General features: G+C 50.6%; 1 protein-coding gene across 1 annotated transcript; it reads left to right on the plus strand.

Moving 5' to 3' along the window:
* Positions 1–40: 40 nt before the first annotated feature.
* Nudc (nuclear distribution C, dynein complex regulator) lies at positions 41–16,443 on the plus strand. The gene is made up of 8 exons (XM_057785520.1): positions 41–213; positions 5,481–5,558; positions 12,253–12,456; positions 12,556–12,621; positions 13,969–14,283; positions 15,257–15,340; positions 15,428–15,546; positions 15,918–16,443. Exons 1-8 carry the CDS (start codon positions 133–135, stop codon positions 15,967–15,969), a joined length of 999 nt encoding a protein of 332 aa, XP_057641503.1. The 5' UTR covers positions 41–132; the 3' UTR covers positions 15,970–16,443.
* Positions 16,444–16,923: the final 480 nt, after the last annotated feature.

Genomic DNA, 16,923 nt, shown 5'->3' on the forward strand with positions numbered 1-16,923 from the left:
GCAGGGGAGGGCGGAGCCAGGCGGCCGGGACGATGCGTGTTTCCGGCTCCGCTGCGGAAGGCCAGCGAGGGGAACCGTTGGGCCCGACTCGGACCGTGCGGAGCGCGAGTGCGGAGCTCGGAGCGCAGCGAGATGGGCGGGGAACAGGAGGAGGAGCGCTTTGACGGCATGCTGCTGGCCATGGCGCAGCAGCACGAGGGCGGCGTGCAGGAGGTAAGTGGCGTGGCCCGCGCTCCGGCCCTTGTCCGCCGTGGATCGCCGAGACCTCCCCCACCCCGGCCTCGCGGGTCTCCGAGGCCCCGCAGCTGGTCCCCGCGCCCCAGCTTCCGGTCCACCCACCCCGCGGGCGAAGTCTCTCACTCCAACGCTATCAGCGCCCCGTACCTGGCCCCCAAGAGCAATCTCGTGATTCCAGAGTGACCCCAAAGCTTCCCGCATCCATTCTGGGCTCCATGCGTGCTTCTGCTTGCATTTTAATGATTACTCACTAGGGCATCCCTGGACCGACTCTCCCAGGCGTGATTTCCATCTTAACCAGAAGTGAAGCCTACCTGTTACACACACTGCGTGGGGTAGTGAGAACCGGGGCGAAGTCAGCACGTGGCCTTTTAAAACTTGAATCGGGGAAGTGAACCGGAGACCTGTAGACGGCTCAGTTGCCTTCTACGGGGTTAAGCGTTCCGCATGGTCTAATCTCAGTTGCCCAGTCTGTGAGGTGAAAAGTGGGAATGCCAGTTCTTGGTTTTGGTTTTATGAGTCAGGGTCTAGCTTGCCCAGAACTTGTTAGAAAGACGAAGGTGACTTCAAATTCAGGGTCATCCTCCTGCCTCTGCCTTCTGAGTGCAGATGTGCGCCACCCTGCGTGGCTCCTAGTTTTCTTGAATATTAGGGAAGTAGTACTTTTAAAGTTCATAAGGCTTGTTCATCAAGTGTTTGCCATTATCGTGTACAAGACACAGAAGATTGGACCTTGGGGATGCAGACACAGCCGGAGACCAGGCCTTGCCTTCATGGAGTTACTTACGTACAAACTTCTTTCTTTAAAAAAAAATATTAGCCGGGCGGTGGTGGCGCACGCCTTTAATCCCAGCACTCGAGAGGCAGAGGCAGGCGGATCTCTGTGAGTTCGAGGCCAGCCTGGTATACAAGAACTAGTTCCAGGACAGGAACCAAAAAGCTACAGAGAAACCCTGTCTCGAAAATAAAAAAATAAAATAATAAAAAAAAGAATAAAAAAAATATTAGGTGTGCCTTTAATCCCAGCACTGGGGAGGCAGAGGCAGGTGGGGAAGGTGGATATTTTGGGTTTGAGGTCAGCCTAGTCTACAGAGCTAATTCCAAGATATCCAGGGCTATTTAGAGAAGAAACTCTCTCTTGAAAAAACAAAACCAAATTATTATAATTGGGTATTTGTGTCAGGACAAATGTGGGGCCAGTTCTCTCCTGCCACCTGTATGTGGGTTCATGATCTTAGGTTGCCAGGCTCTTGAGGTAGTCACTGTTTACCCAGGGAGCCATCTTGCTGGCCACAGTGAGCATTTTAGAAGTATACCTCAGGGCGCCAGTCAGTGGTGGTGCACGCCTTTAATCCCAGCACTCAGGAGGCAGAGGCAGGCGGATCTCTGTGAGTTCGAGGCCAGCCTGGTTTACAAGAGCTAATTCCAGGACAGGCTCCAAAGCCACAAGAAACCCTGTCTCAAAAAACCAAACCAAAACAAAAGTAAGTACACCTTAGGGTTTGAATGATGTTCATAACTGTTATTCTGGTACTGGGAAGGAAGAGGCAGAATTACTACAAGTTAGAGGCTAGTTCTTGGACAGTCAGGTGCATAGTGAGACCCCCAAATATATAGCCCATAGGTGATGTTGAGTGACCAGACCTAGTTAACACCGTGGGTGTGGTTTATGGTCTACAAAGATATATATGCTGTTAATTGTTTTTTTGCCCCCACCCCCAAAATGGAAATGCAGGCAGAGGTGGAAAAGCCTACGGTGGTTCTGACAGTACTTTGATTCTACAAGTACCTGAGGGTCAGAGAGTGACAGGTTTACCCAAAATCAGACCCGAAGCCCCTCACCTCGATAGGCCCCTTCCATCTGTCACTGGGGGTGGGTTTTCATTTAGCTCTCCGTTAGGTCTTAGGGTTACTGTACTGCATCGAAACACCATGACCAGAAGCATCTTGGGAGGAAAGGGTTTATTTCACTCACAACTCCGTATAACAGTTCATCATCAAAAGCAGTGCAGGCAGGATCCTGGAGGCAGGAGCTGATGCAGAGGCTATGGAGGGGTGCTGCTTACCTGCTTGCTCCTAAAGGTTTACTTAGCTGCTTTGTTAGAGAACTTAGGACCATCACTGGGGGAGGGGGCGCCCACAGTGTGCTGGACCCTTCCACATCAGTCAGTAATTAAGAAAATGCTCCGCAGGCTTGGGGGGGGCGGTAGCCCAGTCTTCTGGAGGCATTCTATCAACCGAGGCTTACTCCTCTCCTGATGTTAGCCTGTGTCAAGTTGACATAAAATCAGTCACTACACATTCCAAGTCTTTCTCTAGGTGCTTGTGTTAACCGAGGACTTCTGAATCCCTCCTCGTGAGAGAGAGTGTCAGACCTGCAAACATGAACCGTGGTGATACTTTGTGCTTTAACAAATACAGCTTGCCTGAAGATCAGAGAAGCAGAGCAGCCAGTCACTAGTTCTTGCCTCTACCCAATCCTCAGGCCGGAAGGGTGATCCTCTCTGTATGAATCCTTAGACTGATTCCTGATCTTCTGTCTCCTCTTGATTTATATTCCTCTCTCTGCCTAGCCACATCCCTTCCTGTCTCCACCTCCCTAGTGCTGGGAGTGAAGATCTGAGGCATCACCATCTGGCTCTGTTTCTCTTTGAGACTGGATCAGTCTCCTGTAGCACTATTAATAAAACCCAGAGGCAGAAATTGGAGTTCAACTTGAAGGTCAGAAAAGTAAAACAGCCAGCCATTGGTTCTTACCTCGCCTTCAGTCTGAAACGTCGATCCTGCCTCCAGCAATCTCAGAATGAGACTGTGTGAGAGCTGTCTCCTCCCGCTTTAAATTCCTCTCTAGTGCTGGGATTAAAAGTGTCCACCACTATCATCCGGTTTCTATGGCAAACTAGTGTGGCTACTGGGTTTAAAGATGTGTGTCACCACTGCCTGGTCTATAAGGCCGATCGATCAGTATGGCTGTTATACTCCCTGAACTTAATGCCAGCCTTATTTATTAAAATACAAATGAAATACTACTACAGTCTTCAGTAGCCCAGTATAACCTTGAACTCAGAGCTCCATCTGCTTCTGCCTCCTGAGTGCTGGATTAAAGGTGTGTGCCACCACTGCCTGGCCTTGACTTGCTCCACACTAATCAGGCAAACTTTGTTACAGCACAAACATCACAGTGAAAAGCCTCCTTGTCTCCATTCCCCTAAACTAACAAAATGGGTTTGGGAGTGAGTTCACTTTCTGTTTTAATAAATTTAAAGTACCTAGAAGTAGGGATTTCACAGTGGGGTAAGTTCTTATGTCAAATTTAGACCCATGGATAAACCTTGAAGACATTCATGCTAAGTGAAATAAAGGACAAACACTGCCATGCATCATGACACAGACCTTTAATCCCAGCACTCAGAAGGCAGAGGCAGGAAGGTTTGAGCTTGAGGCCAGCCTGGTCTACACAGCAAGTTCTAGGACAGCTAGGGCTACACAGAGAAACCCTGCCTCGAAACAACAGAAAGCTGAGGATGTCCATGGAGAGTCCGATGATAACAGTGAACCTCAGAACATCCCAACTCAGCAGTCCAGTGCAGCGCGCTGACTCTGGCTGCCTAGGATCGCCAAACATCATCATCTGTACACATAGTCCAGGAAAGACCACAGATTCCATTTCTACTCAGTGCGTGCTGCTGTATCAGAGTGAAGTCTAAACCCTAAGGTGCCTTAGCTGGTGACCCTTTGTATGTAGGAAGAGTCTACCGTCTGCTAGCCTCTCTCCTGTGCCAGACGCTCCCAAGGTTCACTGTCACAAAAGGAGAGAGTGAACTGAATGCCAGCCTTGCTCTCAGCTTCCCGAAGACCATCTGCCCCAAGCTTCTGCTTTTAATTACACCAACAGGAAAAATAGCTAGAACAACACTAGGGAAATAAAATCACCTACTGGATAGCTGAGGCTGACCATGAACCCATGGTCCTCCTCCCTCAGCCTCCTGAGTGCTACCACACACACTTATCGCCCTTATTTTATTTTTTAAATTATTTAGCTGGCGTGATGCTGCACACTTTTAATTCCGACACTTGGGAGGCAGGGGCAGATGAATTGAGTTTGAGACCAGCCAGGGCTGATCCTGTCTCAAAACCAACAGGGGTTAAAGAAATGGCTGAGTTATGAGCCTATACTCTTCTTCCAGAGGACCCGAGTTTGATTCCCAGTATTCAGCGTCAGGCAGCTCACAACTCAATGGCCTGTCACATGATTCAGGGGATTCCTGCTCTGGTCTTTGTGAGCTGGTCTTTCTGTGCCAGATGCTCCTATGGGCTCTTTTTAAAGAAATTAACTTATTTTTACGTTATGTGTGTGAGTGGGTGCGTGCATGTGCACTGTGTTTCTGGTGCCATGGACACTTGCAGAGGGTGTTGGATCTGGAATTACCGATGATTATGAGCGACCATCTCAGTGCTGGGATCTGAATCCAGGTTGTTTTGCAAGAGCAGGAAGTGCTCTTCATGGTTCCGTTCGAGTCTCGCCCTAACCTCTAACTAATTCCGAGTGCTGAATTAACTGTGATAACACCACTGCCCAGCACATGTGTGTTTTTTTTTTTTTTGTTTTTTGTTTTTTTATTTATTATGTATACAATGTTCTGTCTGTGTATGCCTCCAGGCCAGAAGAGGGCACCAGACCTCATTACAGATGTTTGTGAGCCACCATGTGGTTGTTGGGAATTGAACTCGGGACCTTTGGAAGAGCAGGCAATACTCTTAACCACTGAGCCATCTCTCCAGCCACAGCACATGTGTGTTTATATGTGCGTGTGGTGGTTAGATGACAACTCCCCGGAGCTTTTTCTTCTACTGTGGGTTCTGAGCAGTGGCGCCCAGGCTGTCAGGCTTGCATGACAGGGCCCTAACCAGTGAGCCATCTGTAGACTTCTTGATGGGCTTTACTGTCTAACCATGAAGGCTTGGTTCAGGCATTTCAAGTCCTGGATGTAGAGGAAGCATGTCTGACGGGTCCAGCCTCGCTGTGAAGAGGAATGTGTACGGACACACAAGAGATGAGCGTTTGTCCTTCACACTGAAGGTCCTGACAGAAGGGGCTTTGGGCCTTGGTGGGGAGGCTGGCTGTCAGGGGAGAGGTTCAGAGGTAAAGTTCATGTTCAAATTCTCTCCTAAGCTAGAACATTGTCTGCAGCTGAGGACCCCTTCCTGAGCCCCAGCTCACAACCTCTCCCTCTGTCTTTCAGCTTGTGAACACCTTCTTCAGCTTTCTTCGACGCAAAACAGACTTTTTTATTGGAGGAGAAGAGGGGATGGCAGAGAAGGTGAGTGCTGGGGACCCCTTTTTCTTCGGCGGGTCTAAGGCTGGCCTGGCTATCTAAGTTGGAGCAGAATGCTAGCAGAGGGGGACTGGGGAGGGGAGTATCATGGAGGCCCCGCTTGGGTATTTTACATTCTTCAGAATCCTGGGCTGAGCTATAGAAACACCATGGAGACCGTCTGCTATAAGCTTGCTTTCTGTCTGCGAATCACCCCCCAGCCCCACAAGGTTTTTATCTGGCTGGGAGATGAGTGGACAGACATTTTAATTTGAAGCTTAAAACCAGGCATAGGTACATGCCTGTAATCTTAGCCCTAAATTTGAGCCAGCCTGTGCTTCATAGTGAATTTAGATCTATGATATGAGACCCCATCTTAAAAAAGAAAGCAAAAATTAAAATATAGACACAGGCCAGGCCTGTAGTCTCAGCATTTAAGAGGGGGTGGTTCAGGGCCATCCTTGGCAACCTGGGCTGCATCACTAGATCCTGTGTCAGACAACTCTGCTACCCCTTTCTCCCAGGTTATAATGAGCTGCTACCTCAGACCCATTAAAATGGCTTCCATCAGAAAGACAGGAAAAGCTTGTTTCTGTGGAGGCTGAGGCAGGAGGGTGGCTTAAACCTTCAAGTTTGAGATTAGGCAGGTACACATTTAAAAAGAGACCGTAACAGCTGGAAATGAGTGTTGGCAAAGACATGCAAAAGTTGGAATCGCCATGCACAGCCATTGGGCATGTCGGGTGGTCCATCTACTTGTGGCAAAGAGCCTGGTGGCTCCTTGACTATAAAAATAGAGTTGCCATGCCCAGCAGGTCCGTTTCTGGGCAAGTCCCTGTGTTCCTGATAATGGACATTATTTAGAATGAACAAAGGCAGGAGGGGCCTGGAGAGGGCTGGCCACAGCACTCACATCAGGGAATTCACAGCTGTCTGAAACCAGTGTCATGGGATCACACGCCCTCTCACCTTCCTGCCTACTCTCAGATGTGTATGCCAGCTCAGAGATACACATACACATAATTAATTTGTTTGGTTTGGTTTTGTTTTGGTGTTTGAGACAGGATTTCTCTGTGCAGCTTTGGGACCTGTCCTGGAACTTGCTCTGTAGACCAGGCTGGCCTTGAATTCACAGAGATCCGCCTGCTTCTCTGAGTGATGGGATTAAAGGTGTGTGCCACTACTCCCAACATTGTTGTTTTTTTTTTTTTTAATATTTATTTATTATGTATACAATATTCTGTCTGTATGTATGCCTGCAGGCCAGAAGAGGGCACCAGACCTCATTATAGATGGTTGTGAGCCACCATGTAGTTGCTGGGAATTGAACTCAGGACCTTTGGAAGAGCAGGCAATGCTCTTAACCTCTGAGCCATCTCTCCAGCCCTTTAATTTGTTTTTTGGACACGGGCTTCTCTGTTTAGTCCTGGCCCTCCTGGAACTCTTCTCTGTAGACCATGCTAGCCTCAAATACGGAGATCCTACTGCCTCTGCCTCCAGAGTTCTGGAATTAAAGGCGTGTGCCAGTGCTACCATGCCTGGCCTGAGATCCTAAAGCAAATAAAAAGCCCAATCCTTTGACAGACCACTCAAGTCAAATACTTGCCCAAACTCAGGGGTTTGCTAAGAGCTCCTGAGACTGGGAGCTGGGGGGGGGCAGTAGTTCTTGTACTCTTCTACTTTCTATTTTTTGGGTTACTGGTTTTTGATTTTTCGAAACAGGGTTTCTCTGTGGCTTTGGAGCCTGTCCTGGAACTAGCTCTGTAGACTAGGCTGGTCTCGAACTCACAGAGATTCACCTGCCTCTGCCTCCCGAGTGCTGGGATTAAAGGTGTGCGCCACCATCGCCCGGCTTTACTTTCTATTTTTTATGAGAGATACTGGGAGGCACTCACGAGGCAGGGGCAGGAGAGGATCTCTCTGAGTTTGAGAGTCGTAGTAGAGAGTTCTAGGACAGTTCACACACATATATAAGAATACCTATACAGCCGGGCGGTGGTGGCGCACGCCTTTAATCCCAGCACTTGGGAGGCAGAGACAGGCGGATCTCTGTGAGTTCGAGACCAGCCTGGTCTACAAGAGCTAGTTCCAGGACAGGCTCCAAAACCACAGAGAAACCCTGTCTCGAAAAACCAAAAAAAAAAAAAAAAAAAAAAAAGAATACCTATACAGAAGCAGAGCATATGGCAGGGCGTGAAAGTGGCACACACACACAGAGACATGAGTAGCCATGTAGAAGCAGAGCGAGAGGCAGGGTGTGGTACCTCCGTGCCCTTTCTAGGCTTGCTTTCCTCCCGGGATCTTGATGCTCAGCGGCTAAGAATGGTCCAGGCTCCATCACTCAGGGGACTGCATGTGTAAGCGCTTGTGACTGAGAACTGAATCATTGGCTGTCGACCACTTCAGTTCACAGGTTCCCCCCGCTGCCTTCCTCCCTGGGGAGGGGGTTTGTAAGATCCAGCCTCAGCTCTTGCTGCATCTTCCTAGCAACCAGCAGCCGGCCCTGAGCTATGAGACAGGATTTTGACAGACATGGTTTCAGTCTAACAGAAGATGCACCGTCTGTCTGGAAATACCAAGGACTTAGGAGCTTTGTGTTGGGAACCTGGGCAAAGACTTGGTTTCTTGCTGTCGCTCATGTCCCCCTTGTCGGTGTAGTGTGTCTTTGCTCTCTAGATGGTTTTTCTGCCTTAGAACTCATTGTGCTTAGACAGGAAGGATGGAATGGTGGGTGTTCTGTCCGGCACATTCAGCGGTTGGCCATGCTTGCGCCTACTGTTCAGTGCTGTTCTACCATCTTTGCTGTGTCTGTGGAAGCTTCCATCACTGTCCACTCCTGCAGGTGTTTCTAAGGTGGCCTGTGAGGTGGGTTTTTGCTCTATTGTTAGAAATCAAGGATTTGCCAGGTGCCGGTGACGCACACCTTTAATCCCAGCACTAGCAGAGGCAGGTGGATCTCTGAGTTCAAGGCCAGCCTGGTCTACAGCGCGGGTTCCAGGATAGCCAGAGATACACAGAGAAACTGTCTCGAACCCCCTCCCCCCCCAAAAAAAAACCCCAAAAACAAAAGCAACATGTTCCAGGGTTGTTACCAAGTCAAATCATGAGGGAAATTTGTGTCAAAAGACACAGGCCAGTTTGACTTTTTTTTTTTTTTTTTTGAGAAAGGGTTTCTCTGCGCAGCTTTGGAGCCTGTCCTGAAACTCACTGTGTAGACCAGACATGCCTGGAATTCACAGAGACCTACCTGACTGCCTCCCAAGTGCTGGGATTAAAGGCGTGCGCCACCATTCTCGGCCCAGTTTGACTTTTGATGCTAGTGTGAGATTCCATCTAGGCCCCATGTGAACTGCTGTCAGCTTCCATTTTGGGAGTTTGTCATGCTATCGTCACTACTCTCAGATCCCTCTACTTGCTTAGGTGACTGACTGCCTCCTCCTTTTTGTTTGTCCTTGGCTGTCTGGTCTTTGTCTTTTTTTTTTTTTTTTTTTTTTTTTGTGGTTTTTCGAGACAGGGTTTCTCTGTGGTTTTGGAGCCTGTCCTGGAACTAGCTCTTGTAGACCAGGCTGGTCTCGAACTCACAGAGATCCGCCTGCCTCTGCCTCCCGAGTGCTGGGATTAAAGGCGTGCGCCACCACCGCCCGGCTGGTCTTTGTCTTCTAAGTACTTGTGTGTGGACTGGGGACTAACCCTTAGGCTAGGCGCCATGCTAGGTGCCATGCTAGGTGATTGTTATGTCGTTGAGGTGTATATCTGCCCTCAACCCTAGTCCCAGTCTTGATATGGAAAGCACAGTAGCCTCAAACATGACCTTCCCTCTTCTGCTTCTGGAATGTGGGACCACAGGAGTGCAGCCACCACATCTGGTCGTGTCACGGATTCTTAGGAAAATTCTGTAAGTTCTGTAAATGTTTGAACAGATGTACTTCCCACTTAGCAGTTTAGTGAAAGGTGCTGTGTAAAATCACTCTGCGTTCAGGAAGGTGGTTGAGGTATTTGAGATGCTGCAGAGAGCTCAGGCAGCATCCAGCTTCAGAGGGCATGAGGCCCAGCCCTCCTGATTCCTCTCAAGTGAGGAAGGAGCTGATGGCAAAGTCAGTGCTGTTCAGAGCCTTGTTCTTCAGAAGACAGGGGTCTTGACTTGGTGAGAAACAGAAAATGTGGCTTGAAAGCCTCCGCGGAGCTAATTGTGGGCGGAACAAGGCTGCCCTGAGTAAAGGGAGCAGAAACAGCAGGTATAGAGCTGTAGAAGTTGCTGTGTGCCCTCTCACTCGCTCATGCTCTGCAGGCCAGGTGAAAGGACCTGGGCAGAGGCCGAGTGTCAGTCTGGGGAGCAGTGGGCATCCTGCGGGCATCCTGTGGGCATTCTGCGGGCATTCTGCTGCTGCTGGAGCTCGTGGAGGGAGACAGCTCGGCCTAAGCACCAGCGTCTTAAGACTGGTACCAAGTGGGTCTTTATAGGTGATGCTTTGCTCTGACCTTGGGCACTGTTTCACTCAAAACGAGGAGCTCCCAAGGAGGAAAAGGATGCCAAGGGTGCTGGTTTGTGGGGTGGGTGGGTGTAACAAGCTTTCTTGTTGGCTGTCTTTGGATTGCCAGTCCCCAAGTGACGTGGAGACTTAATTACGAAAGCTTGGCCTTAGCTTAGGCCTTTTCTCACTTTGCTCTTAAATTACTTTGTCTGTATTAATCTACATTCTGTCATGTGACTCAGTTACCTGTGCCATATGTCCATCTTGTTCAGCGTCCTCCCTGGTGTCTCCCCGCCTCTCCCCAGAGTGTTCTTTCTCCTCAGAAACCCTGCCTGTTCTCTCCTATCTAGCTATTGGCCATTCAGCTCTTTATTACACCAGTCACAGTGACGCAACTTCACAGTCAGTGTAAAAATACCCTCCAACAGGTAAGGGTGGAGAGAAGCCAGGGCAGTTCTGCTTGTCCCTTAGGTGAGGGCCTGCCGACATGGGCCTTTTCCACCCCAGCTCCAGGTGTCTCCTCGCTGAGACCTCTTGTTCTTCCCCTGGGACCTGAGAGGCCGCTTGGAAGTTGAAAAAGGGAAGGGGTCAAGGATGCCTCTCTAACCCAGTCTTAGAAGGGAGAAAGATGAGGGTAGCTGGTTCTGAAAGACAGAATCAACAGGACCCCTCTGAGCATCCCTGCTAGAGATGCACCTCTGTTGTCCTCTACTTGAATGTGTTATGAGACTCTTGAGTCTTCAGGTTGGGTGTAAGTCTGCCCTGCCAGACTAGGAACCATCCTTGTCCCTGTCAGCTCTGTCAGAAAAACACCTGTGGGGGCTGGAGAGATGGCTCAGGAGAAGAGCGCTGGCTGCACTTCCAGAGGTCCTGAGTTCAATTCCCAGCAACCAGTAGCTCACAACCATCTGTAATGAGATCTGGCGCCCTCTTCTAACCTGCAGGGCAGGAATACATACAGGCAAAGCACTGTTTACATAATAAACAAATAAGTAAGTAAATAAATGAATCTTTAAAAGAAGACCTCACTTTCCCACCTGCCAGCCTGTGACTCCAACCACGCGTCAGTGACTGAAGATTTGACCTGTGACCTCCACAGTCTCTGCCTAGAGGCCATTTCTAGCATGTCCTTTGGTGGGAGGGGCCTGGGAAGAAAGGTCTGAGGCTGCTATGGTTGGCCTTTGCCTGGTGGCTCCCCACTGCCCTTTTTTAACCTCTCATGGCTAGGAAGTAATAGGACAAGTGGATTGTGACATGATTTATGGGGCTGGAAGGGGGGGAGGACCCTGTTCCTGCCCCTCCTTGACCAGTGATTGTCAAATGGCTTGAGTTCAAGGTCCCACTGATTAGAAACTGGGGACAAGGCCCTGTGGTGGAACGGCCTCTGCGCCTCATGGCTGTTGCTCCCATCTCAAACTTGCTGACGCATTGGTGAAGCTACTCAGGGTGGCATGGGGTGGGGGTCACAGATGAATGAGAGTCTGGGAGCATTTGGCAGGACTTTGGGTGTGGGAGGCTGCACCCTCCCTCCATCTTAGGCGTGAAGGTGCCTGGCAGAAGGTTAATTGAGCTCTGATCACGGGGTGGCTGCTCTGGGGGACCTCAGGTGTGCACTTTGTATCGAATGTGGGTGACCACAGAAAATTGCATTTTCTAAGGTTCTGTTCAGAGCCTGGTAGGTACACTCAAGAGACATTTGAGCTGGTCCTGGATGCTGGCCGGTGAGACAGAGACCTCATTCCAGGTGAGAGCAGCATCTGCCGAGGCTGCCTTTAAAGAGAGATGGGGATGGCTCAGGGTCATAGTTCAGATCTGTGACAGGTGCCATGGTGTAAGCCCTGGGTGGCAGACGTCTAGATGGTTCTGGGGTTGAAGCATCATGGGAGGCCCCCTCAGTGAACGTGAAACAACTTGAAATCAGAAGCTCTCTGTTTAGGAAGGGAAATGGTCTCTTCCCTTTGGGGCGTGCTGCCTTCTGGGGTTGTACGCCTAAGATGGATATAGGCAGGAAGAGGGACAGAACAGGAAGTGTAGACCTGTGTGCTAGGGGAGGCTTCCTAAAGGGGCTGAGCGTGAGTTCTGCTTGCAACAGAAACAGCTACCAGCACTGTCCTCACCGGTGCACAGCTGTGTACCTGGCAGCATTTGCAAGGTAGAGGCAGGCAGGGGCTTTGTCCCTGGGCCTTAGGACACTGCCGTCTGCTCTGATGTTTCCCTGCCCTCCCTAGCTCATCACACAGACATTTAACCACCACAACCAGCTGGCACAGAAGGCCCGGAGAGAGAAGCGAGCTCGGCAGGAGACTGAGCGTCAGGAGAAGGCAGAGCGGGCAGCCAGGCTGGCCAAGGAGGCCAAGGCAGAGACCCTGGGGCCGCAGATCAAGGAGCTGACTGACGAGGAAGCAGAGAGACTGCAGCTGGAGATTGACCAGGTGAGGCTGGGCCTCCGCCTCTGCCCCATCCCTGAGTGTATCGGCCCTGGGAAGTAGGGCTCTGTCCCACCTATGTGCCCTGTGTGCCCTTTGCTGCAGAAAAAGGATGCCCAGAATCATGAGGTCCAGCTCAAGAATGGCAGCCTTGACTCACCAGGGAAGCAGGTAAGATAGATTAGCAGGGGCCTGGGCATCACCTTCCTCCCTTGGACAGAATTCCCTTGTCTCCTTCCCCTGCCCTTAGCCTTCAAGGTCGCACCCCAAAGACATGGAAAACCTAGAACAGAGCCAGTGTGGCGGCTCACACCAGTAATCTCAGCACTGGGCGGGGGTGGGGGTGAGGCTGAGGCAGAAAAAATGATATTAATTTGGGCTATATAGTGAGAACCTATCTCAAAAGAAATTAAAACAATATTTTTTCAACCCAGGCATAGTGACACAAACCTTTAATCCCAGCACTCAAGAGACAGGGCAGGCGGATCTCTGAGTTCCAGGCCAGCCAGGGTTATGTAGAAAGACATTGCCTATAATGATGATGATCTTTTTGTTAAATGGCTTTAAGACTGGGACAATATACCAGGCAATGGTGGCGCAGGCTTTTAATCCCAGCAGGGAGGAAGCAGCAGGTGGATCTCTGTGAGTTCGAGGCCAGCCTGGTCTACAGAGTGAGTTCCAGGACAGCCAGGGCTACACTGAGAAACCCTATCTTGAAAAATCAAAAAATAAAAGACTGCAGCCGGGCGGTGGTGGCGCACGCCTTTAATCCCAGGGAGGCAGAGGCAGGCGGATCTCTGTGAGTTCGAGGCCAGCCTGGTCTACAAAGGGAGTTCCAGGACAGGCTCCAAAACTACAGAGAAACCCTGTCTCGAAAAACCAAAAATAAAAAAAAAAGACTGGGACAAGAATCCCCACAAGTGGGCTGAAAAGATGGCTCAGTGGTTAGGAATACTTGTTGCTTGTGCAGGGGTCTCAGGTTGGTTCTCCACACCCACATGGTGTCTCACCACCATCTCTAACTTCAGTTAGATGCCCTCTTCTGTACTCTGAGCACCAGGCGTGCACATGGCGCACACACACATGTAAGCAAAACACTCATACACTGCTCACAAGTCAGGGCACCATGAAGGGTGGGCTGAGGATCAGTGGGCTCCACCATATCCTTTGTCACATGACACACTTTGAGCCCTTCTGACAGAGATCAGAACCTGTTCTTACCTTCGGTTCTCAGTGGCCTGGAGTGTGTAGGTCTGCTATGCTTAGGTCTGCTGTCTGTTTTGTTTGTTGTTTTTCGAGACAAGGTTTCTTCATAACTTGGAACTAGCTCTTGGAGACCAGGTTGGCCTTGAACTCACAGAAATTCATCTGCCACTGCCTCCCAAGTGCTGAGATTAAAGGTGTGCGCCACCACCACCTGGCGTAGGTCTGCTGTCTTGTCCAGTGGCAGTTCTGGGCCTGACTTGGTGGAAGTCTGGTCTGTCAGGTAAGTCACTGAACACTCTTGACTGTGAGCAGGATGCTGACGAGGAGGATGAGGAGGAAGATGAGAAGGACAAAGGGAAGCTGAAGCCCAACCTAGGCAATGGAGCTGACCTGCCCAACTACCGCTGGACCCAGACCCTGTCGGAACTAGATCTGGCAGTGCCCTTCCGGGTCAGCTTCCGGCTGAAGGGGAAGGACGTGGTGGTGGACATTCAGCGGCGACACCTCCGGGTGGGCCTCAAAGGACAGCCGCCGATCATTGATGGGGAACTGTACAATGAAGTGAAGGTGGAGGAGAGCTCATGGCTCATTGAGGATGGCAAAGTGGTGACGGTGCACCTGGAGAAGGTAGGGGAGGCCCAGCCTAGCCTGGGTGCCGACTGCAGGGGAGGGACCAGCTGACTCCCTAAGGCTCCCATAGGTCCTTGGGGGCCTATTCCTCACTCTGCCCTTGTTTCAGAGTCAGGAAACAGCATCAGTTCAGCTGTGTTCCTGGCTTGGCGCAGGTTGGGCAGTCTTGTATGCTGAGCTCGTTCCCATCATCTTTGCACATGGGTTCAGTTCCATACATGCTTGCATACCTACTGTGTGCAGTCTTGTTTGCTGAGCTCTTTGTTCCCACATGCTTGCACATGGGTTCAGTTCCATACATGCTTGCACACCTACTGCAGTCTTGTTTGCTGAGCTCGTTCCCATCATCCTTGCACATGGGTTCAGTTCCATACATGCTTGCGCACCTACTGTGTGCTGGGCACTGTTCTAAGGATGGAGAATAGTGAACAAACAGAAGGATTTGTCCTCACAAAGTCCATATTGTCTTCTACACTGCCTTCCTACAGGTAGGGATTTGCTGGGGTAAATAAAGGTGGTGTCTGAAAAGGGCCGAGAGTCCAAGGACAGCTTTCCCTGGCACAGACAGTGGCTTGGCTGCTGCTCACTCACCTCTGTGCTCTTGTTCTTGGTTTTCCTCCCAGCCAGGATCTCCCTTTTTGTTTGCTTTTTTTTTTTTTTTTTTTGTCTTCCTTCTTGTTTACTGCTGATGCCTTAATGCCTAGTCCACCTGTTACTCTGCCTCTCCTCCACGCTGAGTGCCCACTGTATGTTTCGTTTCCTGATGGGTTGATTGGTAACTGTTGGCCTCTGTATCTATCTTCCATGGCTGGACAGAGGTCCAGTTCTTCTGTATCTCAGGCCCAGCACAGACCTGCGTGGGACTTGGATACAAGATGTGGATGGGAGAGAGTTGAGTTCTAAAAGGGTTGAGGTGTACTTCCTAGGTCAGAGCTTTCCTTCTCCATGGGTATCTTCCTCCTCCTCTCAGATTAATAAGATGGAATGGTGGAACCGCTTGGTTACCAGTGACCCCGAAATCAATACCAAGAAGATTAACCCTGAGAACTCCAAGGTGAGTCCTGGTTGGCTGGAGCTTTTCTGGAATTGAGGGGATAGGTGCTCCAGTGCCTCGTTCACGCTCCCCCCCACCTCTCTCTAGCTGTCGGACCTGGACAGTGAGACCCGCAGCATGGTGGAGAAAATGATGTATGACCAAAGGCAGAAGTCCATGGGCCTGCCCACCTCAGATGAGCAGAAGAAACAGGAAATCCTGAAGAAGTAAGCAACTCGGGGATTGCCCTGGGGACTTAGGCCACTGAATGGGATTCTAGGCTGCCCTGCCCCCTTCCAGCACGAACCAGCCAAGTTCATGGTTCTATGGCCTTGGCTAAGTTAACTTGACCATTTGCCAGGGTCATCTCCAGGACAAGGCTACCTTAAGAGTAGGAAGCAATCGGTAAGAGGTGGTTATTGCCACCTACTGGAAATTGGTGCCACTGCTGGCACTTGCCACTCCCAGCCTCCAGGGTTGCCATGGCCTTCAGCCGAGGCCACTCCCCAGTTAGGGTTCTGGGGAGGCCGGGCCCCGTGTCAGGGCGAGGCTAGGTTGAGATGGGCGCTCACTCCAGTCTTACACTTCTCTTTCCCAGGTTCATGGATCAGCACCCAGAGATGGATTTCTCCAAAGCCAAATTCAACTAGCTCCCGTGTTTGCCTTCCTGAACTCTTGGGACTGAGCCCCTAAACTTCCTTTCCCACCATTTCCTGGGACCTGGGAACCTTAGGGCTGGGACAGGCATGGGACTTCCCAGGCATGTGAGCTCCAAGGCTCCCCTGGAGATGGGCTGGGTGTTGGTGGTCTCCTCCTCCCCATTTGGCCTGTTACACATTAAAACTATTTACCCTGCTCCATCTGTGTCCTCCCTTTAGCCCCTCCCTGTTGCTGCGGGGACCTGGGGTTTTGGCTTCTAGCCTAGATTCTGTTGTGTGGAATTCTACCCACTAGGGCAGGCTCTTCACTCTGGATCTCAGCTCCTCCATGACTTAGGGGGGATGGTGACACAGGCTTTATTTAGAGACAGGGTTTCTCGGTATCCTGGGCCATCCTGGAACTTACTTTGTAGACCTTGAACTCAGATCTACCTGCCTCCCCATGTGATTAAAGGTGTGTGCCATCACCACCACCTGGCCTGCTTTAGTTTTTATTGTATGTGTTATGTACATGTGCTACAGGACATGTGTGAAATTCAGAGGATAACTTTGTGCGTGAGCTCTCTCCATGTTTATGTGGGCTCCAGAGATGGAACGTGGATTGTCCAGTTTGTCTTTCCACTCTGAGCTACCTCACCTGCCACGTGTGTGGCTCTGAGCAGAAGCTACAGCTTCCCAAAGGGACCCATGATCCAACAAGATCTAACAGCAGCTGTGTATTACCAGGAGACCAGTCCCAGAATTGAGTATTTAGACTAGACCGTGCCGAGACAGAAGAGTAATAAAGCTGGGGTGACTTTGCATAGGTGTGGGAGCTGGGAAGGCAGGGTACAGTCCAGTGGAGCCCCACTGTTTGTCTCTGACCTGTTCTCTCAGAGCCAGCACCTATGCAGTGAAGGGCCCAGGAGGCACTTCTGCTCACATCTGGCCCTGGAGCCTCTGCTT

The sequence above is a fragment of the Chionomys nivalis genome, chromosome 11 (assembly GCF_950005125.1).
Source record: "Chionomys nivalis chromosome 11, mChiNiv1.1, whole genome shotgun sequence".
NCBI classification, from domain to species: domain Eukaryota; kingdom Metazoa; phylum Chordata; class Mammalia; order Rodentia; family Cricetidae; genus Chionomys; species Chionomys nivalis.